General features: G+C 49.2%; 1 protein-coding gene across 1 annotated transcript in view; it reads right to left on the bottom strand.

The window, feature by feature from the left end:
* The window catches only part of WNT3 (Wnt family member 3), an 85,812-nt gene that overhangs the window by 4,631 nt on the left and 54,251 nt on the right, over positions 1-26,930 (bottom strand). The window contains exon 2 of the mRNA XM_077806216.1: positions 15,737-15,978. Within this exon, the coding sequence (XP_077662342.1) occupies positions 15,737-15,978 (242 nt within the window). The remainder of the gene's footprint in view (positions 1-15,736; positions 15,979-26,930) is intronic.

Genomic DNA, 26,930 nt, shown 5'->3' on the forward strand with positions numbered 1-26,930 from the left:
GTATGGCATTGGTGAGACTGATACGGGAACACTGTCTAATTATGGTGTCCGCACTTCAAAAAGATAAAAGTCAAACTGGAAAGGGTTCAGGAAAGAGCAACAAGAATGATTCATGGGCTGGAACAGGTGCCTTTCAGGAAGACATTAAAGGTGCTCAGCCTCTCTAATTAAGCCAAGAAAAGGTTAAAAGTTGCCTTTATCATGGTCTATGTATATATCTAAACAGGGAAAAGCTGTCTGATGATGGGAACAAAGGTATAACAAGATCTAATGGCTGGAAGCTGAATCTAAACATCCAGACTAGAAATAAAGTTCAGTTTTTTTAATGGTGAGAGTGAGTAATCATTGAAACAGCTTCCCTAGAGTTTCAGAGTAACAGCTGTGTTAGTCTGTATTCGCAAAAAGAAAAGGAGTACTTGTGGCACCTTAGAGACTAACCAATTTATTTGAGCATAAGCTTTTGTGAGCTACAGCTCACTTCATCAGATGCATACCGTGGAAACTGCAGCAGACTTTATATATACACAGAGAATATGAAACAATACCTCCTCCCACCCCACTGTCCTGCTGGTAATAGCTTATCTAAAGTAATCATCAGATTAGGCCATTTCCAGCACAAATCCAGGTTTTCTCACCCTCCACCCCCCCACACAAATTCACTCTCCTGCTGGTGATAGCCCATCCAAAGTGACAACTCTTTACACAATGTGCATGATAATGAAGTTAGGCCATTTCCTGCACAAATCCAGGTTCTCTCACTCCCTCACCCCCCTCCAAAAACCCACCCCCATACACACACAGACTCACTCTCCTGCTGGTAATAGCTCATCCAAACTGACCACTCTCCAAGTTTAAATCCAAGTTAAACCAGAACATCTGGGGGGGGGGGGTAGGAAAAAACAACCATCCCACCACCAACCTCAGCCTGGTCCAGTCCACACAAGAGATCCACTTCCTGGACACTACAGTGCTAATAAACAATGGTCACATAACCACCACCCTATACCAGAAACCTACTGACCGCTATTCCTACCTGCATGCCTCCAGCTTTCACCCTGACCACACCACACGATCCATCGTCTACAGCCAAGCTCTGCGATACAACCGCATTTGCTCCAACCCCTCAGACAGAGACAAACACCTACAAGATCTCTGTCAAGCTTTCTTACAACTACAATACCCACCTGCGGAAGTGAAGAAACAGATTGATAGAGCCAGAAGAGTTCCCAGAAGTTACCTACTACAGGACAGGCCTAACAAAGAAAATAACAGAACGCCACTAGCCGTCACCTTCAGCCCCCAACTAAAACCCCTCCAACGCATTATTAAGGATCTACAACCTATCCTAAAGGATGACCCAACACTCTCACAAATCTTGGGAGACAGGCCAGTCCTTGCCTACAGACAGCCCCGCAACCTGAAGCAAATACTCACCAACAACCACATACCACACAACAGAACCACTAACCCAGGAACCTATCCTTGCAACAAAGCCCGTTGCCAATTGTGCCCACATATCTATTCAGGGGACACCATCACAGGGCCTAATAACATCAGCCACACTATCAGAGGCTCGTTCACCTGCACATCCACCAATGTGATTTATGCCATCATGTGCCAGCAATGCCCCTCTGCCATGTACATTGGTCAAACTGGACAGTCTCTACGTAAAAGAATAAATGGACACAAATCAGATGTCAAGAATTATAACATTCATAAACCAGTCGGAGAACACTTCAATCTCTCTGGTCACGCAATCACAGACATGAAGGTCGCTATCTTAAAACAAAAAAACTTCAAATCCAGACTCCAGCGAGAAACTGCTGAATTGGAATTCATTTGCAAATTGGATACTATTAATTTAGGCTTAAATAGAGACTGGGAGTGGCTAAGTCATTATGCAAGGTAGCCTATTTCCTCTTGTTTTTTCCTACCCCCCCCCCCCAGATGTTCTGGTTTAACTTGGATTTAAACTTGGAGAGTGGTCAGTTTGGATGAGCTATTACCAGCAGGAGAGTGAGTCTGTGTGTGTATGGGGGTGGGTTTTTGGAGGGGGGTGAGGGAGTGAGAGAACCTGGATTTGTGCAGGAAATGGCCTAACTTCATTATCATGCACATTGTGTAAAGAGTTGTCACTTTGGATGGGCTATCACCAGCAGGAGAGTGAATTTGTGTGGGGGGGTGGAGGGTGAGAAAACCTGGATTTGTGCTGGAAATGGCCTAACCTGATGCTCACTTTAGATAAGCTATTACCAGCAGGACAGTGGGGTGGGAGGAGGTATTGTTTCATATTCTCTGTGTATAAATAAAGTCTGCTGCAGTTTCCACGGTATGCATCCGATGAAGTGAGCTGTAGCTCACGAAAGCTCATGCTCAAATAAATTGGTTAGTCTCTAAGGTGCCACAAGTACTCCTTTTCTTCTTCCCTAGAGTGCAGTTTTCCCCATCTCTTGCAGTCTTTAAACCCAGCCTGCTTGTCTTACAAGATGCTCTCTAACTCAACCAGATGTTCCGGGCTCCATGCAGGGGTCACTTGGTGACATTCTCTGGCTGGGGTGATGCAGAAAGTGAAACTAGATCATAGGTGGGTAGATTCCAAGGCCAAAAAGGTCCATTGTGCTCATCTAGTCTGACCTCCTGCGTAGCACAGGCTGGAGAACTGCTCCCAAATAACCCCTAGAGCAGATCAGTTAGAAAAACAACCAGTCTGGATTTAAAAATGGTCAGGGATGGAGAATGGTCCCTTCCAGCCTTAAAATCTCTGAATTGGAGAAAGGGAATATGGCTGAGGGGCTTCCTGGCAGAACAGCTCCTCACCAGCCAGTCCCTCCTTGTGTTGGATTCAAATCTCAAACCTCACATTCAGGGAAACGAATCACTGCAACAAAGGAGCTACAAGGGAAACCGCTTCCCCGAATCAGAGCATGGGAGAAACCGGAGGGCCTGGAAAACAAGCCAAAGAGAAGCAATCTTCATATTCTGGGCATTCCACTGGGTTTCAAAAGTAGAACTCCCCTGGCTTTGCTTCCATGAATGCTCCCAGAGATTGAGAGCGAAGAGTTGAACAAGGCAGGAAAAATCGACCTCTGGCCCCCCTAGAAGGGATCAATGGCAAGAAAAGGTCCGATTGCAGCACTCTGGAAGACAGATAATGGGGATGAGGCAGTGATGGCTGCAGGGACCACCGCACAGGATGGGGAAGTCAGGCCCAGCTGCCTCTGCCTGTGTGTGACCCTCTCTGGCTCATCTTGCCCTGGCGTAGGGGGTATGGGGGGGGACCAGTTCGCTGCAAGCCTGTCAGGTCGTTGCTGAGCTGTTCGTTCTCATTCCCTGAACCTCAGCCGCAGCACAGGAGCTCCAGCGAGTCGCCGTTCTTCACCCTGCTGCAGTTCTCAGTGACAGGCTTCTTTTCCGTGCACCGCACCTTGGAAGTGCTCAGACTCTGCTGCCTGCAGAGACCGGCAGCCATGTTGTGCTCTGTTCTTCGCAGGTTGGTAGGAGGAGCTCGATGCATGCTCTCCAGCCCGTGGGGATTTTACTGTTTGGGTTTATTTTGAATTCAGGCTGAACGTCTGTTTTCTTGTGTCTAACTCGGCAAGCACTGCAGAGTGCTGAAAATACACGGGGTCATCTTTCACTAGTGCACAATCGAGCCCTTTAAAGAGAAACCAAAGCATGCTGCCTTCAGACTGGACAAGAACATGCCATTTTCTTCTGTAATTATAGAGGTGTCCTGCCCAGACAGTAATTTATGTATCAGCAAGTTTATTAGAAACAAAATTCACTTGGCTAAGTTGTGCTCAGGCACATGGAGGGAACTTGACGAGCTGGAGGGCTTGATTTCCGAGGGAAGAATGAAAAGCTCTAGCTGAGCTAGGAGATTGAGGGGGTGAGTCTAATCATCTGCAAGAATGGAGAGGAATTAGTCATGGCACACATGGGAGAATATAGGTGCAATGAGTCTGCTAAGCAGGGGCCTACCATTCCCATCAACCCACTTGGGGTGGGGGAGAGACATGGAGGCACATCCCTGTCCCAGGTGAGGGAGCAGAAATTCTGTGGAAGGCCTTGATCCAAAAAGAAACATTGCAGTCGGGGACGTGGTGGTAGCTTGAAAGCCAGGAACAGCCAGGAGGCAAGGCGCTTGGTAACCGTCAGGGAGAGAGCTCAGAGCAGGCTGTGACTGATGGACATTGCAGCCAGGAGCAGGTCGAGGCAGGACTTGTGGGAAAGCAACGGAGATTGGGCAGGGAGCCAGTGCAGAGAGGCCCCAGCAAGATACGTCACTGACCGATCCTGGCCTGGAACCCTGCCTGCGCCCAGAGCAATGGAGTGCAGAGGGCAACCCTCGCTGGACTGTTAATGTTGATTTTTGATAAGTCTTGAAACAGTGGGGAACTTCCAGAAGACTGGAAGAAAGCTAATAATACACCAATATTTAAAAAGGTGAAACCTGATGACCAGGGTAATTATAGGCTTATCATTCTGACACCTATCCCAAGTAAGGTAATGGAGTGGCTGATATGTGACTTGATTAATAAAGAAGTAAAGGAGGGTAGTATAATTAAAGCCAATTAATATGAGTTTATGGAAAATAATCCTGCCACCCTAATTTGATATACTTTCTGATGAAATTACAAGTTTTGTTGATGAAGGTAATAGTGTTGATGTAACAAAATTAGATTTAGTAAGATGTTTCACTTAGTACCACACAACATTTTGATTAAAAACACTAGAATACAAAATGAACATGGCACATATTAAATTAATTATAAACTGGTTAACTGAAGGGTCTCAAAGTGTAATTGGAAACAGAGAATCATCTTCCAGCAGGTGTGTTTCTAGTGGGGGTCCCACTAGATTCTTTGGCCCTATGCTATTTAACATTTTTATCCATGACCTGGAAGAAAACAAAAATTACCACTGATAAGGTTTGCAGAGGACACAAAAAATGGGGAAGTGGTAAATACTGAAGAGGACTGGTCACTGATTCAGAGTGATCTGAACACTTGATAAGCTTGGGCATAAGCAAAACATATGCATTTTAATAGATCTAAATTTACACTTCTAGGAACAAAGACTGTCAGCCATACTTACAGGTGGGGGATGCTATCCTGGGAAGCAGCGACTCTGAAAAGGGTTGGAGGTTGTAGTGGCCAATTACATTTTGAGACCGATCAGTTAGCCAGTGAAGCTGTTGCCAGCCGTTGGATGTATATATGGGAATTCTGAGGGCTAGAGAGGTTATTTTACCTCTATTTGGTTCTGTCAATGGCTGCTGGGATACTGCGTCCAGTCCTGGTGCCCACAGTTCAAGACGGATGGTGATAAATTGGAGAGGGTTCAGAGAAGAATTATTAAAGGTACCGTGCCTTATAGTGATAAGGAGTGCAATCTTTAGCTCAGCAAAGAGACGGTTAAGGGGTGACTTGATCCTTTTCTGCGGAAAAGGACCTAGGCGTGACAGTGGACGAGAAGCTGGATATGAGTCAACAGTGTGCCCTTGTTGCCAAGAAGGCCAATGGCATTTTGGGATGTATAAGTAGGGGCATAGCCAGCAGATTAAGGGACATGATCTTTCCCCTCTATTCGACATTGGTGAGCCCTCATCTGGAGTATTGTGTCCAGTTTTGGGCCCCACACTACAAGAAGGATGTGGAAAAATTGGAGAAAGTCCAGCGAAGGGCAACAAAAATGATTAGGGGTCTGGAACACATGACTTATGAGGAGAGGCTGAGGGAACTGGAATTGTTTAGTCTGCAGAAGAGAAGAATGAGGGGGGATTTGATAGCTGCTTTCAACTACCTGAGAGGTGGTTCCCAAGAGGATGGTTCTAGACTATTCTCAGTGGTAGAAGATGACAGGACAAGGAGTAATGGTCTCAAGTTGCAGTGGGGGAGGTTTAGGTTGGATATTAGGAAAAACTTTTTCACTAGGAGGGTGGTGAAACACTGGAATGCGTTACCTAGGGAGGTGGTAGAATCTCCTTCCTTAGAAGTTTTTAAGGTCAGGCTTGACAAAGCCCTGGCTGGGATGATTTAATTGGGAATTGGTCCTGCTTTGAGCAGGGGGTTGGACTAGATGACCTCCTGAGGTCCCTTCCAACCCTGATATTCTATGATTCTATGATTCAGTCTATAAGTATCTACATAGGGAACAAAGATTTCATAAGGGGCTTTTCAATCTAGCAGAGACAGGTCTAACACGATCCAATTGCTGGAAGCTGAAGCTAGACAAATGGAAACTGGAAATGTGTAAATTTTTAAGGATAATTAACCATTTGGACAACTTACCAGGGGCTGTGGTAGAGGCTCCATCACTGGCGATTTTAAAATCAGTATTGGATTTGTTTTAAAAGACAAACTCTAGTTCAAATAGGAATTATCGGGGCGGGGGGGTGTTCTCTGGCCTGTGCTATACAGGAGTTCAGATGAGATGATCACACTGGTCCCTTCTGGCCTTGGAATCTATGAATCTGGTTGGCAAGGAGTTAAGAGGCAGTTGTCCTAGGTATGAGATCTCTTTAGTGAGTAGAAATGAACACTCCTGATGACTGAAATGTTCCCCTGAGCCCCAAGAGTGGAAGGTCAGTGCAAGTGGGAGATTCGGTGCCCCATCTTCTTCCCCAGAGCGTATACTAGGCATGGTCAGTGCTGGGCCAGCTGGCTCAACCATTATGAACAAGCTGCTTGAATAACTAGCTGGGAAGAGGTTGCCAAGCTGGATTTTCTTGGCCTGCTGCTCCAAAGTAAAAGTGTTTGAAGGACTGGCGTGTTTGAAGGACTGTTTGAAGGACTTGCCTGTGATACCCCAGGGGAATGTGCCTCTGTCAAGGATGTTCCACAGTGGTCTCTGCATCGGACCACAGACCCTGAGTTGAACCGAGCAGCCTTCAACAACTGGTGACAAGAAAAAGGGGAATCTGTCAGCAGTTTTGGCTATTTCCTCTGGCACCGGGCCACCAAGGCGATCCTGGACTATGACAACCAAATGCAGGATTTACTGGCCAGGGACCAACTTATGACATGCAGCTGGGGGAGAAATCTGGATAGTTCTTTGTAAGGAGAAACCGAATGGGCTGGAAGAGGCCATCAGGATTGCTGTGGAGCTAGAACTAGCCGTAGAGGCTGCAGAAGAGCAGGGCCTAGCCCCGAGGGCACCGGTGTGCAAGGCTGAACTAGAAGACAGTACAGCTAGAGGAAAGATACGGGACTCAGCCCTCCAAGAACTAACTGAGGCCATGAGCGTGAAGCCACGTGCCGTTAACAGAAAGGGAGCCCTGTAATCCAGCACGAACCAATGGGGGGCGGAGGGAGAGAGAGGGAGGGACGCAGGAAGCCACAGAACTTTGCAAGACCCTGAAAGTTCCCATAGGAGGTCCTGGGCGGATCTACGATGCTGGAGGTTGGCATCACAGGCACTTCCTACCCACAGCAGGGTAACACCTGCAGGCAAGACATCTACCAAGGACAGGAGCTAAGGGACAGTGGTCCCCAAGGGATTGGCACAGCCTAGCACAACAGTGCCCTGGGCTGGGTTGGGGCCACTGGCTGCTGCTGGACCACCAATAATACCTACGCGGTTCTGATCCTATGCAGCCGACGAGGGCAGTGACAACAGCCCACTAACGCTTAACCAATGCGTTATCCTACGTGGCCCCTCTCTAGTGCCTCCACACCGTGCTTGCAGCTGCAAAGAATGCAGGAAAAATGCACCATGGCAAGGAAGCCGGCTGTGACTCAGAGGTTGAGATTTTGCATGTGTGACACTATGCAGCACAAAACAGAAAAAATAAATGGCTTGTAAAAGTCAGACAAGCACCAGATGCAAAGAAAAGTCAGCAGCACCCAAATAGACAGTGGGGCGTGTTCCAGGGCAGGCCTGGCATCAGGGTGCTCATGTAGCATGTTTCAGGCCTGGGCCTGGCGTCAGGATGCTCCTGGGGCGTGTTCCAGGGCAGGCCTGGTGTCAGACCGCTCATGAGGCACGTTCCAGGGCAAAACTGCTCAGTTTTTCATCGTGTCTATCACAGTTTAATAGAGATTGTGAGGCAGACCCCTCCTCTCAAAATCACAATTGCTCAATATGCCCGTGGGCACTACAGCAGTTATTAAGTGGAAAAGCGACACTAACAACGTGCTGAGAGTATGTTAGTTCACATTTCAATAAAATGTAGCAGAGGGAAGCAAGGAGGTGGTGGCAGAACTGCGTGATTTGCAAAGAACTGGCTGGTCACTGTTGGGAACCTTGGCCCTTGTGGATCGAGCCCTGGATTTTAGGTGTTCAGCTCTTAAATTCTAATCCTAACTGTGAGGCGGATGCCTCCTCTAGCCTTAGGCAAGTCATGCCACCCACCTTTGCCTCAGTTTTCCTCACAGTGAAGGGGGGATGATAGTAACTCACTTTGTGGTGGGGTAGTGAGAACCGATAAGATTATTTGTATAGCATTGTGGAAAGCTTGCTGATTACACAGAACAAAAAACTTTTTATCAAACCATGTTTTAATCCTTGTGAACAGCGGGGCTCGAACCACAGTGCTGTTATGGCAAGAGTCAGTCAATAGATGTCACTGTTATACCTAGTCTTACTTTTAGTTCTTTTTCTTGGTTTGTGAGCAAGTGTTTAGTCTTTAAAGAAATGCTGTTGTGTTTTAAGTTTTGTTCTGTAGTTGACCTTTGGGAGAAACTCTGGCAGACAGCAGAGTTTATTCTCTGCTTTATTCTCTATATTTGGGGGCAATTCCTGGTACCGAGTAGCTTCATGGGGACTGGGCATTGATATGCAGTCTGGGATTTCTGGAAGAGGGGGTGTACTACGTGCTGTTTGGGACTGTTTCTGTCCCAAGACTGGTGCATAGGAATAAATAAAGCAATTTACACTAAGGATATTCCCAAACTCCATGTCCCTGATCTGTCCGCCATTGGGAAGCCAACCAGCAAGGCCCCAGATTTGTACTAGCTCTCGGCAGAGGGGCACCAGTATTAATAAGTCAGTATTTGAGTCAGCAGTGTGCCCTTGTTGCCAAGAAGGCCAATGGCATTTTGGGATGTATACGTAGGGGCATAGCGAGCAGATCGAGGGACATGATAGTCCCCCTCTATTTGACATTGGTGAGGCCTCATCTGGAGTACTGTGTCCAGTTTTGGGCCCCACACTACAAGAAGGATGTGGATAAATTGGAGAGAGTCCAGCGAAGGGCAACAAAAATGATTAGGGGTCTAGAACACATGACTTATGAGGAGAGGCTGAGGGAGCTGGGATTGTTTAGCCTGCAGAAGAGAAGAATGAGGGGGGATTTGATAGCTGCTTTCAACTACCTGAAAGGGGGTTCCAAAGAGGATGGCTCTAGACTGTTCTCAATGGTAGCAGATGACAGAACGAGGAGTAATGGCCTCAAGTTGCAGTGGGGGAGGTTTAGATTGGATATTAGGAAAAACTTTTTCACTAAGAGGGTGGTGAAACACTGGAATGCGTTGCCTAGGGAGGTGGTGGAATCTCCTTCCTTGGAAGTTTTTAAGGTCAGGCTTGACAAAGCCCTGGCTGGGATGATTTAACTGGGAATTGGTCCTGCTTCGAGCAGGGGGTTGGACTAGATGACCTTCAGGGGTCCCTTCCAACCCTGATATTCTATGATTCTATGATTCTATGAATAAAAGTCACTTTGCTCCTGTGGTTCATAGAAGTCAGATTCTAGCTTATGCTGTGGGTCTAGACTGTGCTCCAGCAATGCAGTTCATTGTCTAGTATTCTATCCAGTCCATTCTGAAAGTCTCAGGGTGGGGTCAGCTTTGCTCTAGTTCTGCTCTAGAGCCATATAAATACAAAGAAAACAAGGAAAGAAGAAGTGGGACCACTAAGCACGGAGGATGGGGTGGAGAGTAAAGACAATCTAGGCCTGACCCAACACCTCAACAAATATTTTTCTTCAGTTTTTAATAAGGGCAATGAGGAGCTTAGGGATAGTAGCAGGGTGGCTATGACGACATGAAAGTAGAAATTACCACATCACAGGTGGAAGTCAAACTCAAACAGCTTAATGGGGCTAAAGCAGGGGGCGGGGGGGCAAGATAATCTCCATTCAAAAATATTAAAGGAACTGACTCATGAAATTGCTGGCCCAATAGCAAGGATTTTTAATGAATCCATAAAGTTGGGAGTCAAGTATCAGGGGGTAGCCGTGTTAGTCTGTAGCCACAAAAACAACGAGGAGTCTGGTGGCACCTTAAAGACTAACAGATGTATTTGGGCATAAGCTTTCATGGGTAAAAACTGGCGCATCTGAAGAAGTGGGTTTTTTACCCACGAAAGCTTATGCCCAAATACATCTGTTAGTCTTTCAGGTGCCACCGGACTCCTTGTTGGTTTTTTTTAAACTTGGGAGTTGTACCCTGTGACTGGAGAATTGCTAATATAGAACCTATTATTAAGAAAGACAAAAAAGTGATCAGGGAAACTACAAGCCCATTAGTTTGATCTCAATTGTATGCAAGGTCTTGGAACAAATTTTGAAAGCGAAAGTAGTTAAGGACAAAGAGATAAATGGTAATTGGAGTAAAATTCCGCCTGGCTTTATAAAAGCTAGATTGCGCCAGACCAACCTGATCGCCGCCTTTTAGAAGATAACTGATTTTTTAGACAAGGGAATGCCTAAAGGTCTAATCTACCTGGATTTCAGTAATGCAGGTAGATTAGATCTATTCCACATGGGGAATAATTAGTGAAATTGGAGAAGATGGGGATTAATATGAGAATTGAGAGGTGGATAAGGAACTGGTTAAAAGAGAGACTACAACGGGTCACACTGACAGGTGAACTGTCAGGTGGGAGGGCTCTTACTAGTGGAGTTCCTCAGGGACTGTTCTTGGGACCAACCTTATTTAACATTCTCATTAACGACCTTTGCACAGAAAGCGGGAATGTGCTAATAAAGTTTGCAGATGACACAAAGTTGGGAGGTATCGCCAGTACAGAGGGGGACTGGAATAGCAAACAAAAAAGTTGGATTACCTTGAAAACTGGAGTTTATAGAAATGGGATGAAATTTAATAGTGCAGAGTGCAGGGTCATGCACGTAGAGACTAACAACAAGAATTTTTGCTATAAACTGGGAACTTATCAGTTGGAAGTGACAGAGGAGGAGAAAGACTTGGGTATATTAGTTGATCGCAGGATGACTATGTGATGTGGCCATGAAAAGGTTAATGCAATCCTAGGATGTACCAGGCGAGGTATTTCCGGTAGAGATAGGAAAGTGTTATTTCTATTGTACAAGGCACTGGTGAGACCTTATCTGGAACACTGTGTGCAGTTCTGGTCTCCCATGTTTAAGAAAAAGGAATTCAGACTGGAACAGGTGCAGAGAAGGGCCGCTAGGATGATCTGAGGAATGGAAAACCTACCTCAAGGAGTTTGCAATGTTTAGCCTAACCAAACAAAGACTGAGGGGAGATCTGATTGTTCTCTATAAATACATCAGAGGGACAAATACCAGGCAGGGAGAGGAGTTATTTAAGTTAAGTGCCAATGTGGATATAAACTGGCCATCAATAAGTTTAGGCTTGAAACTAGACAAAGGTTTCTAACCATCAGAGTAGTGAAGTTCTGGAACAGCCTCCCAAGGGTAACAGTGGGGTCAAAAACCCCAACTGGTTTCAAGAGTGAGCTTGATAAATTTATGGAGGGGATGGTCTGATGAGGTTGTCTGCAACTTCTCATAGTAAATATCTCTGACGGCTGGTGATGAGAAATAGATGGAGAGAGCTCTGAGTTACTACAGAGAATTCTTTCCCGCGTGTCTGGCTGGTGGGTCTCGCCCATGTGCTCAGGATCTAACTGATTGCTATATTTGGGGTCGGGAAGGAATCTTCCCCTAGATCAGATTAGCAGAGACCCTTGGCATTTTTTATTTTGCTTTTTGTTTTGCCTTCCTGTGCAGCATGGGGCACAGGTCACTTGCAGGTTTAAACTAGTGTAAATGGTGGATTCTCCATAACTTGAAGCCTTTAAGTTATGGCCACAGGAGTGGGTGGGTGGATGAGGTTCTGTGGCCTGTGACATGCAGGAGGTGGGATTGGATGATCACAATGGTCTCTTCTGGCCTTACAGTCTGTCAGTCTAAGTAACCAAGTCAGGGATACCTGGGTTGTAGCTGGATCCTCTGACTCATTTAACTAGTCTCGATGGGACCTAAAATGATTCCTTAACATTTTTCTTGCATGAGTGGCTAGGAAGGAGACAAAGGAGATGTGGTAGAACTCAGCTGGGTTACTTTTTATTTAAATGTAGACATGACCTTATGGTGACCAGCAAAAGGGGAACCTGCCTTGTGACTTCTCAGGGGGACTGATGTCTGAAACCTTTGGTTCAGAGAGAGAGAGAGAGAGAGAGAGAAGGGTTTGCTCTACACTTCCCCCCATCCCAGTCAGCTCTTGTCTAACCTGTGTTTGCTAAATACAATCCTCCCGGTCAGGCTGGGAAATCCCTATTGATGGCTCTCCGCCATCTCTGCAACCCCCACCTCTATGGATGACCAGAGCATCAACAGGTTTATTGCACCAGATCTGACCGTGCAAGCCGAGTGAGGGGGCAAGAATTTGTATTTAGATGATTTGTAACTGTAACTCACCAGCTGAGGAAAGAAGCCGGTCTGTCTGGAATGGGATTCAGGATACAGGGTCATTTTCTGCCCCTGCTACAGCCTTCCTGCATGACCCTGGGTGAGTCACTTAATACGTGCTTCGAAGCCCACAGGTGGCTCTGCTTCACATGGAGATAATAGTCCTGAGCCCTGTCCCAGGCATGCTGAGAGGGGCTCAGCCTACAGTGATGGGGCCATGTCAGTTCTGAGAGGGAAACCCTTGGGAGAAAAGCTCCGTGGGGTTAAAGATTCCACTTGCCGGCCCCTGGGCACATGAATCATCCCCGAAGCCCTCCCGTTGGAACAAGGAAGAACAAACTTGGCATTCCTGCTATTCCGAAGGGAAAAGCAAGCTGGAAAGCGTCAGCTCTACTTAAAGGCTGGCTATAGCCGCCCCAAGGGGAAAAAGTGGAGAGCACAAGCCTGATCAATGTTGTTTACTTTACAGGTCAGGTTTTAATCAGTGCAACACCCCCAGCTCGAACAACCTCCTGCCAAAAAAGTAAATGCTTTAAACTTGGGAGTGTCAGAGCCATGCACTTTTCTTGTCCATGGCAGGGGAGAGCACGTTAACCCCGGTCAGAACACACTTTCTGTATATACAGGCAAGACTAAGCCATGCTCGACCACAGCCATGTTTACTCCGGGTGGTTTTTGTCCTGCAGCCCCAGAGCCAGTTTGGCAGGAGCCATGTTCAAACCCAGCAGGTCAATGGGGGAGTGAGAAGAGGCGCCGGGGCAGGGAAGGCCTGGCACTATAAATGAATCACTTGAAAATCTCCACTAGGTCTGCACAAGGCGTTGGGGAGAAATTTCCCAGCAGCGAAATGAGCAAGCGAAGTTCCCAGAACCAGGGAGGGGCCGGGAGGGAGGATTAGCCAGTGCTTGACAGTGCACCACTGCGACTGTCTCCCCGCCAGGCCCGTTACCTGCTGGGCCACTCAATTTGCCATTGTTCCCTCGGTGTCACACTGTATTACCAGCATAATGCGGAAAGTTTCCGCCGTCCAATGTCCCCCCAGCACAGAGAGCTGGCATTCCCCGAGAGCCCCGCGTAGCAACGGGACAGTGTCCCCGGCCTGCCGTCCCCGTCCAATCCTGCCAGCCCGGCTGGGAAAGCCCTATTGATGGCTCTCCCCATCCCCCACCCCCAGATCCCAGTGGCTAAAGGGCGTGTGAATGGTGTAGCACTTTGAAACGACTCACTCACCCTGCCTCACAGTAGGGGAGGAAGCTTAGCTCTTTCTCATCAGTATAAGCTTATTTTGCTCTCTCCCTCTCTCTTTTCTCTCCCCCGCCTCTTAAGTCTCTTGAGTTGATATTGAGATGGCCCCGGGCCCCCTGATCCCATCCCATACACCCCTGTTTAGATGCAAATGACTGTGAGTGGCATTGCTGAGAAAAGCCGCAGGGTTATCTTGGTGCTGTTGGCCTTTTCGCAGCTGGTGTCGTGGGCTCTGTGCTTCCCCCCACTCAGCCAAAAGCACCAGGACGCCACGGTGCCCTGACTCCAGCTCCCTTCCACTGCGTCTGGCCCCATGGTTCCCTTTCTGCTGCCAGCAGCCTGGCATTGCCTGGCATTGCTAGCACGGGGTCTGGGGCAAGTGGGACCCTTGGTCACTGGGTGCACAGAGGGGACAGGGAGCAAATCCAGCCCTTGGCAAGGGGTGGCTGGGAGAAGAGCAGCCAGAGTTTCCACATTGGGCAGCAGAGGTGCTGGGGACCATGCTGGGGTGCTGAGCTTTTGTGAAAGGCTGACCCACGGTGTGTCAAAGGCCGGGGCCCACAGACAATGGGTGAGGTTGCTCTCCAGCTACCGTGTCAGCTGGTTCAAATAATCCTTTGGCCTTCCCTGGCACAGGCATCAGCCTCCCTTAGCAACATTACTGATGCCTTCCAGCCTCTCTGTGAGGTCAGGAAGCATTAACTGTCCCCATTTCACAGAGGGGAAACTGAGGCACCGAAGGGGCAATGACTTATTCAAAGGCTATGCAACAACTCAGTGGCAGATCTGGGAATGGGTTGCAGGAGCTCTGCCTCCTTAGTCCTCTGTTTCAATGCCTTGATCCGTTGTCTTCTCAGAAGCGACCAGATGAGGGGTTCTAGTTTTTGTGGGTAAGGGGGTGCCTCAGATCCCTGCTATTAACAGAGGCCTGAAGGGGACCCAGCTTAGCCCAGATGGAGTCTTGGAACAGGGAGGGGAGACTAAATAAGCAGCTTCCACGAAGGGGTCAGGCAGACCTTGCGGGCTGTGGCCAGGAGCTCTGGCGGGCAGTACCAGGCAGCACCTGTGTGTGGCTGGGGCAGACCCTGCCCTGGAGGCCAGGACTGGGAGTCCAAACCAGAGGGACTGAGGCATATAGCGTTAGGATCTGCACCTCTGGGCAAAATAAGGCAGCAGCTGTAGGACCCCCATGGCTCTGGCCAGGCTGCAGCTTCCCCTTGCAGTCACTCCAGCCCACGGGCCAGGTCTGCAGGCCCAGGGGGTGAGGAGGGGGTGTAGGCGTTCCTCCTCCTCCTCCCCCAAAGCCGCTTTCACAGGGGGTGGTGCACTCCCCAGGGCACGGTCAGGGCACTGCTGCCCAAGCCTTTGGCCAAGTCCAGCTGAGCCTCCCGCTGTCCTGTTGTGCCAGGGGACAGCGGGCTGGGCTGACATGGGTGCCGTGGGCCTGTGTGGGAAGAGCTGGACCACGTTCACTGGCTCCCTTGGCAAGGCAGAGGACACCCTGCCCCCGAGACTCACGCATGGTCCGGCGGATTTCTGATCCTAGCTGCAATCTGTCACCAGGGCAAACTCTCCCTCGCAGCAGGGACTTGCCTGGTGAGAGCCGCTGTCATGAGCAGACCTTCCTGCTACCCAGCCCAGCCAGACCATGCAGGGGCTGGGCGACCGTGGGCATGTCCCATCCCGTCTCTGTGCCCCCCTCTGTCTCCCCTCCCACCCCTTTGAGCTCCTTGGGCAGGGCCTCTCTCTCACCGTGTCTGTTCCGCGCCCGGCACGACAGGCCCTGATCGCAGCTTGCGCCTCTGCATGGTCCTGGAAGGCAGCTAAATGGAGGAAAGCCCCGCCCCAGCCTCAGCGGCCACGTGGTTCCCTTACCTTTGTCCAGGACTGGCCCGAAGATGGCCAGGCTGTCGTCGATGGTGGTGCAGTTCCAGCGCCGGCCTCGGAACTGGTGTTGACACTCCTGGATCCCCAGCTTCACCCCCTCGGCCACGCTGGGCATGATTTCTATATAGTTGCGGCAGAAGCGGAGCTGCTTGGGGACCAGCCCGGGGATGGAGCCGCACAGGATGGGCTGGGACCCCAGCGAGGTGTATTGCTGGCCTAACGCGAGGGACCTAGGAGGGGAAACAGCGAACATGTGCCGGGACTTGTGAATTTGTGCCACCACAGGGAGAAAGCCAGCTGGAATCCTCCCCCCCTCCCCCGGCCCAGACAGAGCTTCCCCAGGGCCTCACCAAACTTTCCTTAAACTCGCTACGTTTTTGAGAGGTAGCAAATGTCCAGCCAGGGTTAACTAGGCAAACAGGACAGGTGTCCTGGGTAATAGCCCTGCTCTGAGAAGTGCTGGGGGCCCCCAAGGCTGACCTGGGCCAGGTGCAATGAATTGCCAGGACGGCAGAGAAAGGTGAAGTCACTCGCACGCTGTCACAAGTGTTAGCAGAAGCAGCCTGGCTCCGTGGCCAGGGTGCTGGCTGAGCACTCTCCTCCCCAGCTCTGCTATTGCTTCACCATGTACCTGGGCTGAGGCCGACCCCCCTCCCCTGCCTTGCCCAGTTTGACAGTGAGCTTTGCCACAGACCGTGTCTTACGAGGCGCCCAGTGCAAGTGGGTTGTGAGCTTGGCTGGCGGGTTGAGGTGCTGCTGGGATGCAAACAATACAAATCCGTGCCAGAGCTGGGATAGGCCCAGGAGCCCTCACTCCATGTGCTAACAACCTGGCCCCATTGATTTGATTCAGTCAGCAACCCAGCGAGCTGGGATTTCCCAATGGGATCTGTCTGTTTGCACCAACAGAGCTGGACCTCCCGGAGAACTCCCAATGGAGCAGCCCCCACCTGAGATCGGTTCTACGTGTTGGGAAGGGGGGCTCCGGGCCTGGCGGATCAGCATTGCCCTTGTTCTCTTTTGGGTTGGGGGGTGGGTAGAGAGGAACGCTTTTGGGAAAGGTGCAGAGTGAAGCAGGCGCCTCCATCTGGAATCATTTTATGGGTGGGAGTAGGGAGGGAGGGCAGCTGTCATCCCAATGCGCACATAGCAATCACTTCACCCACTACTGCAAAGCATCCACCTCTGGCAGGAGGGCAGCAGCTGACCCTTCTAAGGATCAAATGTGTGACCATCTGTGGATGCTGGATGGATTAAATGGGAATCAAAGGGCTGCAGGTCTCAGGAAGAGATTAGAGATGAGAACAGCTGAGGCCAGTGGGTTGAATTTTTGTGACGCAGATGGATGAGACAGGGTCTTCCCAAGTATGCTGCTACCTGGGCATGGGCCATGGAAAAGGACTCTGGCTGCCACTGCTGGAACCTGCGTCCACACCCAGACACTGGGGAAGACCAGTATTCTCCTGCTGGTCAGAGCCAGATGTGGAGCAGGCAGCAGCACTATACTCTCCCCAGAATGCCCAAACCCTGCCCCAGAGCTGCCTTCCTGCTGCAGGCCTGGCCTCACTGGGGCGGGATGTTGCAGGGCGTGGCAGAGCCATGAGGGTCTGTGTTCAGGGCCCAGGCAGAGCTCACAGCACGAGGCTGTTGCTGCAGCAGGGAGCATCTTTTGGCACCACCAGGGCCGAGCCTTGAACAGAGGCACCATAGACTAGGGCTGACACTCGGGCAGGGCAGAGCCCCAAAGTCGACAGCTGATTCTGCAGCCTTGGGCAGGGTGTGAGGCCAGAAGCACCGGGTGGACATGTCAAACACCCCATTCTTACATCCGCAGTGCCCAGATAATGCACGCCACCCTGTAAGCTCCAGCCACCCCATCCTGTGCATTAACTGCATCACTGGGTGCCACGAGCAGATGTGGCTGAGCTGTGCAGCACGAGTGCTGGACTACGCGGGGTGGGGGGGCAAGGAGCCACTTTAATGCTCCGTATTCACTCAGCAGTCAGAGGGCCTTTTTCTACTGCTTCTCATGTTCTAAGTCCTCCCCTGCCAATGAGAGACCAAAGAGCTGTTGCAGATGGAGCTGCTGGGCCTATTGCATGCCACCCCCATGCACACCAGCCACCCCAAGCATTTTTCAAGCCCTGAGTCTAACAGCTGGGTGCAACTCTTAGCTCCGGGTCAGGCTGACCAGCCGGCTGGTGCTCCTGTTTCTCCCCACTGTGGTTGGGAAGCCCCAGGTATTGCTGGCTGCTCTCTCCGCCAATTCCACCCTACAGCACAGTGTTTCTAGGTTGGAAATCATCCATAATCCCTGGTCCCGGTGACAGTGCTGGGCACAAAGCGCTGCTCCAGGCATCCCTGAGCCCCTTGTTGTCAGGCACACTGTGTCGCTGGGTCAGAAAGGGTCGCTGTGGGAGGGATGAGCTGACCTGCTGGTGCAGGATGAGCGAGATGCCAACCTATTGCATGCACACAATCTCCCTGCAACCACTTCCTTGGGTGAACCCCAGACCCGGTCACCACTGACCCTATGGAAGATGTTGCAAAGTCGATACATTAGAAGGTGCAATAACATAGTACTTGTTATGAACGCTGCATACAGTCCAGTGTGGAACTCATAACACACAGCTCCTAACATAAGGCAGAAGAGAAAGCGTGTGGACTAATTTACGGTGTTGCCAGCTTTAGTGTATCTCACAAGATCTGGTGTTGTTACGAAAAGCTCAGCTTTCATTAAAAGAGTCGTACGTATCTGTGGGATATGTTGCAGCAGTCAGAGTTGGAACTTGATCAAGATGTTGATATCCACTGCAGCAGTGCAAGCAAAGGAACAGCTACGGAATTGGAAAGCAGTAGAAAGAAAGGAAGCTATTCACCACACACAAAATAAAGGCAAGCACAGTGAAGTGGTCTGCAAGGAAGAGCAAACAAAGCCTGTATTATGGGGACAACAAAAACAGGAAAAAGGCAGATGTCCAGTTCATGATGCCACCAGTGCTTATTGCAAGAAGATAAATTGTTTTTTAACGAGCAGTGGAAACAGCCCTATAACGTACACTGGATGGGGAGTGACAATGGCACAGGAGATTGTCTGAGGCACCACGCACTGTGCTGCGGCTGTGAAGACCAAAGGGAAAAAGTGGTTTGCACAACTAAATCCTCTAGCATCACCCAGGCCCCCGGCTAAGACAGGGGCTCTGCCTGCACCATACTGAGCTGCACTGATCACTGCAAAATTGTACAAGATAAATTCCCCAAATTGCTGAAGCAACTCCCAGCTAAAATTCAACAGCGGCCAATTAGTGCCCGGCGTGGGACGGGGCACGCTGACATGTCCATGCAAGGGCAAGCACCACAAACTAGACTTTGAAATAATTGAAACACCTCGTGCCTCCACTCTCAGCGGAACTGAGAGAAAGGTAGGCTTTTGCAGGTGGCAGATGATGCAGGGCTATACAATGCACTAGACAGCCCCAGTCATAGGCCTCAAAGGCACAAATACTCAATATGGCCTATCTGGAAATCAGCCTGGAGGTGACATCACCACCACAAGCACCATACAGAGTAGCAGCTCCTTGGAAGGACAAATCACCTCCCCACTGCTCACCACCCCCTGTATATCCATCCAAGAAAGGCATTAGCCGTGTTTCCCCCAACCTTGCACTGGGAGCTCCTGTTCAATTATTTGTCTGCTGTGAACTCTCTGTCCTTCTCAGAGTCCCTGGGTTCTGGGATACAGGCCTACCAATGTATAGGGCTGACCAGGATTCCTTTTGCTGGATTATAACTTTGCATTTGGCTGTATTAAAATGCATTTTGTTTAAATGAGCCCAGCTAACCAAGCAACTGAGATAGGTCTGTGTGACTGCCCTGTTCTCACCATTATTTACCACTCGCTCAGCCAATCTTTGCATTATTCACAATATTTATCAGCCGTGATTTCTTTATATTTACTTCCAGGTCACTGGTAAAAATGTTGAATAGTGTTAGGCCCATTTGATGATGATTCCCCATGGACAGCTACATTTTGAGTGCTGTCAATTAGCCAGTTCCTAATCCACTTAAAATGTGCTTTACTGATATTGTGCAGTGCTAGTTCTTAATCAAACTCTGACCCCTTACAAAAGTCTAATTATATTACATCTCCTCAGTTACCTTGAGCAACCAAACTTGCAGTCTTATCAGAGAATGAAATCAGGTTTGTTTGACAAGACCAATTTTCCATAAAACCATGCGGTTGTGTGGCAATAACTATGAAATGAGCTCACTTTGTCGCAACCCTCGCGCCCTGTTAAAGGCAATGCCAAAGAACGGGCTGGCTATAGAGCTAATTGTCGGAACTTCTCCGACGAGCTGATCCTACTGGTCCCTTCTGGCCTTGTCAGCACAGAAATCTCCCGAGCCAAAGAGCAACTCTCAAAATAAAACCACACGAAGCAGACACACGAGCAAGTGACTTAAAAGACTATTAAATGAAACTTCATTAATGAACTTAAAAGACTACGAAATGAAATGATTCCGTTTCCATTATAGGAAGGGAGTTGTTACAAGAGTTCTAGCAGAGACATGTCTGCACACATGTAAATGGGTTACACAAAGTATAGCATGCTCTGGGTTATAAGAATACATACGGCATTGTCTAAGTCAGTAGATTCATTCAGGTTCTAGTATATATGGCAAATGGCTTCTGGTGGGCAGCTCTTCTTGTGCCTTGGCTTCCAGCCCAGCATCTGGGCCTGTTTCCTGTATGTTCTGCTCTACTGTGGGAGAAGCAGAGGCTTGCCATGAGCTGAAAGCAGAGCCACAGGATTTTAGGGCTGGGGCCTTTTCCAGTGTAAGGATTGGTATTCAGTGGGCCTGAGCGTTAGTCCCAGTTTTGCCACTGATCTGCTGTGTTGTCGAGGGCACACACATTCCCTCGCTGTGCCTGCTTTCATCTCGCCTGTCTGCTGGACGCGAGCTCTTTGGGGCGGGCGCTGTGTGTTTTGTCCAGTCCCTGATGCAATAGGGCCTGACTCTGCTGGAGCCTCTTGGTGAAAGACAAGTTTTCTAAATGTAAGAGCAATGCGGAAGCACATGTGTGAGGAGCATGAATATCAGACCTATGAGTTCAGGCCCTGCTCTTTCCAGGTCAGGATGGAAATGGAGTCAAGCTGAGAGGACTAAAGTGGCTCCAGAGAAGGCGACATTCGGAGGGAGCAGGGGACTGTCAGTGACGGTCTCTGGCAGAACGAAGCTCCTGAGCCAGAATTATTTTTTCTCTTTCAGAATTACACATTTTATAACATTAGGACCAGCTTTACAGACGGGCACAAGCAGAAACGAATGTGCCCAATTTACAGACGTATTGCTCTTGATTTGCTGATGTGTGACAGGTGTGTGCATATGCAACTCCAGGTTTATGTGCATCAAGAGTTGCACACCCGTACAAGGGCACACACAGTTGTTTAACTCTGGCCCATGCTATTTTAGTGGAAGAAATGTGAAGTACTGACTGCTTCCTCCATCAGAGCACCTCACTCCTGCACTGCAGCACCTCAATATTTCTGTCCTGGGACTCGTCAAAGCAGAGGCCCTCCACTGTCCTCAAGCCCATTGCATGGGAAATCTAGGGCCAGATCCACACAGAGACATCGCCAGGCTAGAGCCATTCTCATGCTCACTGACTCTGGCCCAATGTTTCTTTCATTGTTTACCTTCCCACCTTTGGGAAGCTAGCCTTCATCTAGAGCCACCTGCACGGGTGTGTGTGTGTCTCACAAACTCTCCTGTTGAAGTTGTTCCACTTTGTATAAGTGTTCATTGATCTTGGATTCCCCACCCCTCCAAGTCACAGAGTCCTTCTCAGTCTCTCTCTCAGGGCCCAAGGGTAGTTAACATAGCCCACGGTGGGGGCACTCATCTGGGCTGGCATCTGGGTCTGGTGCCTGCCGGGGCACTTCCAAACACCGGCTCACCTGCCTTGGCTTCAGACCTTATCCCGAAGCCAGCCATTCCAGCATCCTTGCTGGAGGCTGACAGCTGCACTCTCTCCTGGGCCTTACTCAGCACTCCCATGTGTGGTTGGCTGTCACAGCCTCGAAATGGCACAGCCAAGCTGGCTGGGAGAATCACTTTCACCTTTGAGTGTCTGTGCGTGAAAATATGGGCATGCAAGGTGTGGGTGAGAGATGAGGGCTTTGGTTGCATGGAGGTGGGTACGGGAAGTGTGGGTATGGACGAGAGACAGAGAGTTCACGGGCATGTAAGGGATGGTAACACAGACCAGAGGAAATCCTCTCAATCCACTTTGGAAGAGCTGACACTCTCCGGCGAGCCCGTGACTCCCTTTGGTCTGATCCTAGCGAGCTAGTCGCACAGGATCAGGAAGTCAGTCCCATTTCTGTTTTGGGGTGATGAGGCAGGATGACGGTGGGTTGGGTGCCCTGCACCCGACAGGGTATTCCATATCCACCTGGGGCCAAGTTTCCAAAACCTCACAGGAAATCATCACACCCAGACTCTCCCACCGCCATCACAGGCAGAAAGACTTCAAGGCAGGAACCCATTCTTCTCCTGGGGCAGAGGTGTTGGGGGTCCCACCTACATCTGTTTTGGTGTCCCCATCAGTGCCCTTGCCAGGGAGTTGCAGGGCTACAGCACAAATCCACAGGGACCATCTGGCCTGCTCCTTGACCAGAGTGGGGAAGAACAGTCATTGCATTAGCCTGAGAGCACTGGTTTCACGGGCTGGAGTGCTTCCCAAGATGCAGGCTAAGGCCATGTCTATATGGCCAGCCCGGTGAAGCTACAGCACACCAGCTTGCAGTGCAGTTATGTCCTGTGTGGACACTGCTACAGCCAGGGAATGTCCTGCAGTGCACCATGGGATGGCACGCCCAGTGTTGACATGGGATGGCTGTGCACTGCAAGCTGGGGTACTGGTGATTCTGGCTTGCCATGTTGACAACCCCTTAGATTGGGTAGGCCCAGCGTGGGGAGAAGCCTGGTTTGTGACGTCAGGAACTGGAAGGAAAGTCAGACCCTGACCATGAGATGGGAGTATGATAACGCTCTGAACACTGAGCCTCTTCATACACAACCGGAGGGATGGGGGAAGGGGGGCCGTGGGGGCAGACAGTCTTTGGTGGGTCTGGTTTCATTATTTTAGGTCATGTGTGATGACCTGTTTGGGAAGATAAACACCACACGAGGAGAGATGGTTCCTTTCGAGGCAGGCTTGGCCTTCCCTGGGTGTCAGTGTAGTGCACGAGGCTGGTGGAGGAGGCTGTCCAGCTGGCACTTGACTAGAGCCAAAGAGTCTTCCAACAAACCCTTGATTTAAAAACCTTTTCAACGAAAGCTTTGGAAGTTTTTTTACTTTTCCATTTTTTGGATGGAAGAAACGAAAACTGGATTTTCTGCCATGAAACTGGAAAATGTCCATAAAACATTTTGAAAAGAAATGGAAGATTTTTGTTTCTTTCCAGAAGTCTTGCTGATCGTTCTGGAGCCAGGTCTAGAGCTGTTCGGAAAACGGTCAGAACAAAGTGAGGGAACCGGCTGTGTGAGAGCGAGGGCCGGGGGCGTGTCATGGCAGCGTCTGCAGGAGGGGGTAGAAGAGAGACTGTGTAACCCCAGACTGTTCAGCTCCGAGCAGATTAATCTCCCTCCCCCGTTCTGCTCTGCCGGGAATTGGGGTGGTCTCTAGGCCAGCCAGTGCAGCAGGCTGTGGATGCCGTCTCTGCACAATAGCAGCACCTTGTCCCTTGGGGCTGTCTTGCATTCCTCACATGGTTGCTTTTCCTTTCCTCCTCTGAAGAAGCTCCTCATCTAAAGGGCAAATACAGCTATGTCACATGCCTCTTTAACCCTGCTGTGCTGTTTCCCTCACTACCTCCTTAGAAAGTGTTTATAGTCTCAGCCTAGGAGCCCCCAAGCTCAGCTCCAATAGGGCTCAGCCCAGTGTCCAATCCAGCCAGGAATATGTGACTATGTGCATCAGGTAGTGCAGCTGAGTATGGTAGGGTTAGACTTCACCTCTTCCCGTTTAGTCAAGGAGGGCACACAGGCTAATTGCCATGCTGGAAGGGACAGGCCTATGGGCCATCTAGTCCAGTGTCCTGCATCTGACAGAGTTCATGCTGAGTGCTTCAGAGGAGTAGACCTATGATGCCACAATGAGAAGTTTCTTCCTACCCACCAGCTAGCAATCAACTCATGCCCAGAAGCATGAGGATTGATTTGCCAACAGCACTGGCCTAAGGTGCAGGAGACCAATGTCAATTCCTGGCTCTGCCACTATCCTGCTGGGTGATCTTGGGCAAGTTGCTAGGCTGTTCTTTGCCTCAGTTTCCCCATCTGTAAAATGGGGATAATGACACTGATCTCCTTTGTACTCTGCTGATGAAAAGTGCCAGGCATTTTTATTAGGTGCATAACGGCAGCCATGCTTTCCAATTGTGGGTGTACAGTCGTATTTGAAAATCTGAACCTCAGCACCACAGTCTGTCAGTGCAGGGCAGACTCTGTCTCTGCCTGAACACTTTGGGGGCCTTGTTGATGCCTCAATAATTAATATTGGGGCATCAGTGCAGCCATTGCATCGATGGCTAGTACAGTCCACATCGATGGAGTGGTACAGTCTATAGAGGGCCAGAGTTCTACACTCTCACCTGCCACCAACCATCTCTGTAATCTGGCTGTGCCTTAGTTTCCCTAACAGGAATGTTAATGTGGACTACCCAGAGGGGTAAGAAGGGCTGTGAGAATTAATTAGTAAATATTCAGGAAGCATGTTGATGGTGAAATACATGCTGAAGTAGTATTACATACACATCGCTCTTGTCCTACAGCATCACTGGCTAGTGGCCTCACAAACATACCTGCCAGGTGTCACATGACACTCACACATTTTGCATTTTTGGCATGCATTCCCCCATAACAGGTAAATTGCCACAACCAACCAACCCTGCTCGATACAATACCTGGTAGTCTAGGGGAAGGGGCACTAAGAAGATCTGAGTGAATAATCGATTTTTCTGTTTGGGGCCCGAATTGAAAAAGAAATTTCTCACTAAAACTTAATTTTTCATTGTTTTCTCACCCAAAACAAAAAACTAGGAGAAAAAATTAGTTTTGGATAAAAAAACAAAACCCCACCCAAATCAAAATGAACAAAACAAAACACAAAACCAGTCTAAAACAACTTTTTGTTTTGTTTTTGATTGTCAAAGTGTTGTTTGAGCTGAAACAATTTTTGTCAGTTTTCCATATAGTTTCATTGTCAGGTGTTTCAGGTGGTTTTTTTTTTTAATAAATATGGCTAAATTTTTAAATGAAATGTTGTTTCTAAATGAAAAGTTGAAATGCTTGCTTCTGAAATAGTTGGGTTTTTTCAGCTTAAGCTATTCACCAAATTCAACCTGAATTCACAAATAGTGTTGGGATCCCCAAAAAATATTTTTGGCAAATTTAGTAGTACTGAGCCACAAGCGAGAGCCTATGGATTTCAATCCTGTCATTCCTACTTACTGTTCTTCATGTTGTGTGTGTCCATCACAACTCCTATTAACCCGGGACTCATGGGGGGGCGGGGAACGACCATTCACTTAGTTTACAGATAAGATAACTGAGGGGCTGGACAAGGGCACTGGAGGCAGAGCTGGGAACAGAATGCAAGTCTGTCATACGAGAGCGAGCCAAGTCTGGTCTATTTTGCCACACTGCCTTTCTGATGAAAAGGGCTAAATTACGTGCTTGTCTAACCCATGTTAGCACAATGTGGCACTTTGTTCCTCTCTTCTGGCTAGACCACATACACAGGTTTGTGATTATGAATTTGTAATGGCCTCCATGTTAACATGCATGGTCTTTCAGCTCAAATAGTAGAAGTTCATGGTTTTAAGATTCAGAGATCCTGGGTATGAAACCCAAAGATGACTCAAACATGGGCATTGTTACACTTGGCTATGCCATCTCTAATCACTAGACCATACTCTGCTGCCAGGGCCAGGAACAGAACCCGGGAATGCTGACAGCCAGCGTTCTAGGGCTACTTCACAAATAGATGTGTAACCCAGTGACAAAATGTGTTTAGTTTCTACCCTTTAAAAAAAATCTAAACAAATCTAGCTAAATTTTGAAACAAAATATAGTTTTGGAAATGCTGAAATGAGCCATTTAGATTTTTTCAAAATATTTTTTTTCCATTTTTTATTCGGCTGAAACTATTCACCAAATTCAGCCTGAATTTGTGAGTAGTTTTGGTCATCCTAAAGCTGCATTTTTTGGTGAATAAACTATTTAACCAAAACATTTCCCCCTCCAGCGAGAGGATGTCCCCCCAGGCTCAGGGTTGAGTCGTGCAAGCAGGACAGTGGGTGTGCACGTCCATGGGACACTCGCCCTGCTGCCGCGAGGTAGATAAACAGAGGGCTTCCCACACCAGGGCTACATTAGCATGAGAGCCACAGAACATTTTTAAAGTCAGTTTGTTATATACAAATTAGCTAAACAATTTGCATGAAATGGCACATGGAGGTGCAAAAAATTGTCAGCCACGTGCAATGCGCCTCCTCTCTGCAGGTGCTCAGGTCGACTCCCAGTGAAGTCAGTGGTCAGGCTCCTACTGAAATCTTCATTTCCCTCCTTGTGTCAGGCTAGAGGAGCCTCCTACAAGCTTTGCGGGGCAGGAATTCACCCAGGAATTACTCCAATACCCCAATCAGCAGAGGACCAGTCCTACTGCTCCTCCAACATCAGTCCCCAAGTGACAGCTCAGGACTCACACATCCTGGGCTCATCCCTTGGCCTGAACGCAGGCTCTGAGCTACTGTGTCCCAGCAGAGCAACAGCAGCCTCCGCTCTCCGGCAGCCTTCTCTGGAATGGCGTGCCCTTCCCCCAAAGGCAGCAGGAAGTAGGGATGCCATTTCCTGCCAAGCAGGGCTCTGGGGGATGGAGGAGCCAGCTCCTTCTCTCTGCCCATCCCCTAGCCAAGGGAGTAGGGGCTGCACGCCCTGCTTGCTCCTCAAACATAGCTCACATGTCGAGGGATAGCTGTCACCATACAGAGCTGTGGACAGGGACTCTCCTCATGGGAGGATGACACAAGGCAGGATGGGAGGGAGGCAGTTAAATTGCATTAGGAAAATATTAAGGGTACAGATTAGGATGAGGGCCAAGCCCAAGTTCAGAAGG

The sequence above is a fragment of the Eretmochelys imbricata genome, chromosome 27, assembly GCF_965152235.1.
Source record: "Eretmochelys imbricata isolate rEreImb1 chromosome 27, rEreImb1.hap1, whole genome shotgun sequence".
NCBI classification, from domain to species: Eukaryota; Metazoa; Chordata; order Testudines; family Cheloniidae; genus Eretmochelys; species Eretmochelys imbricata.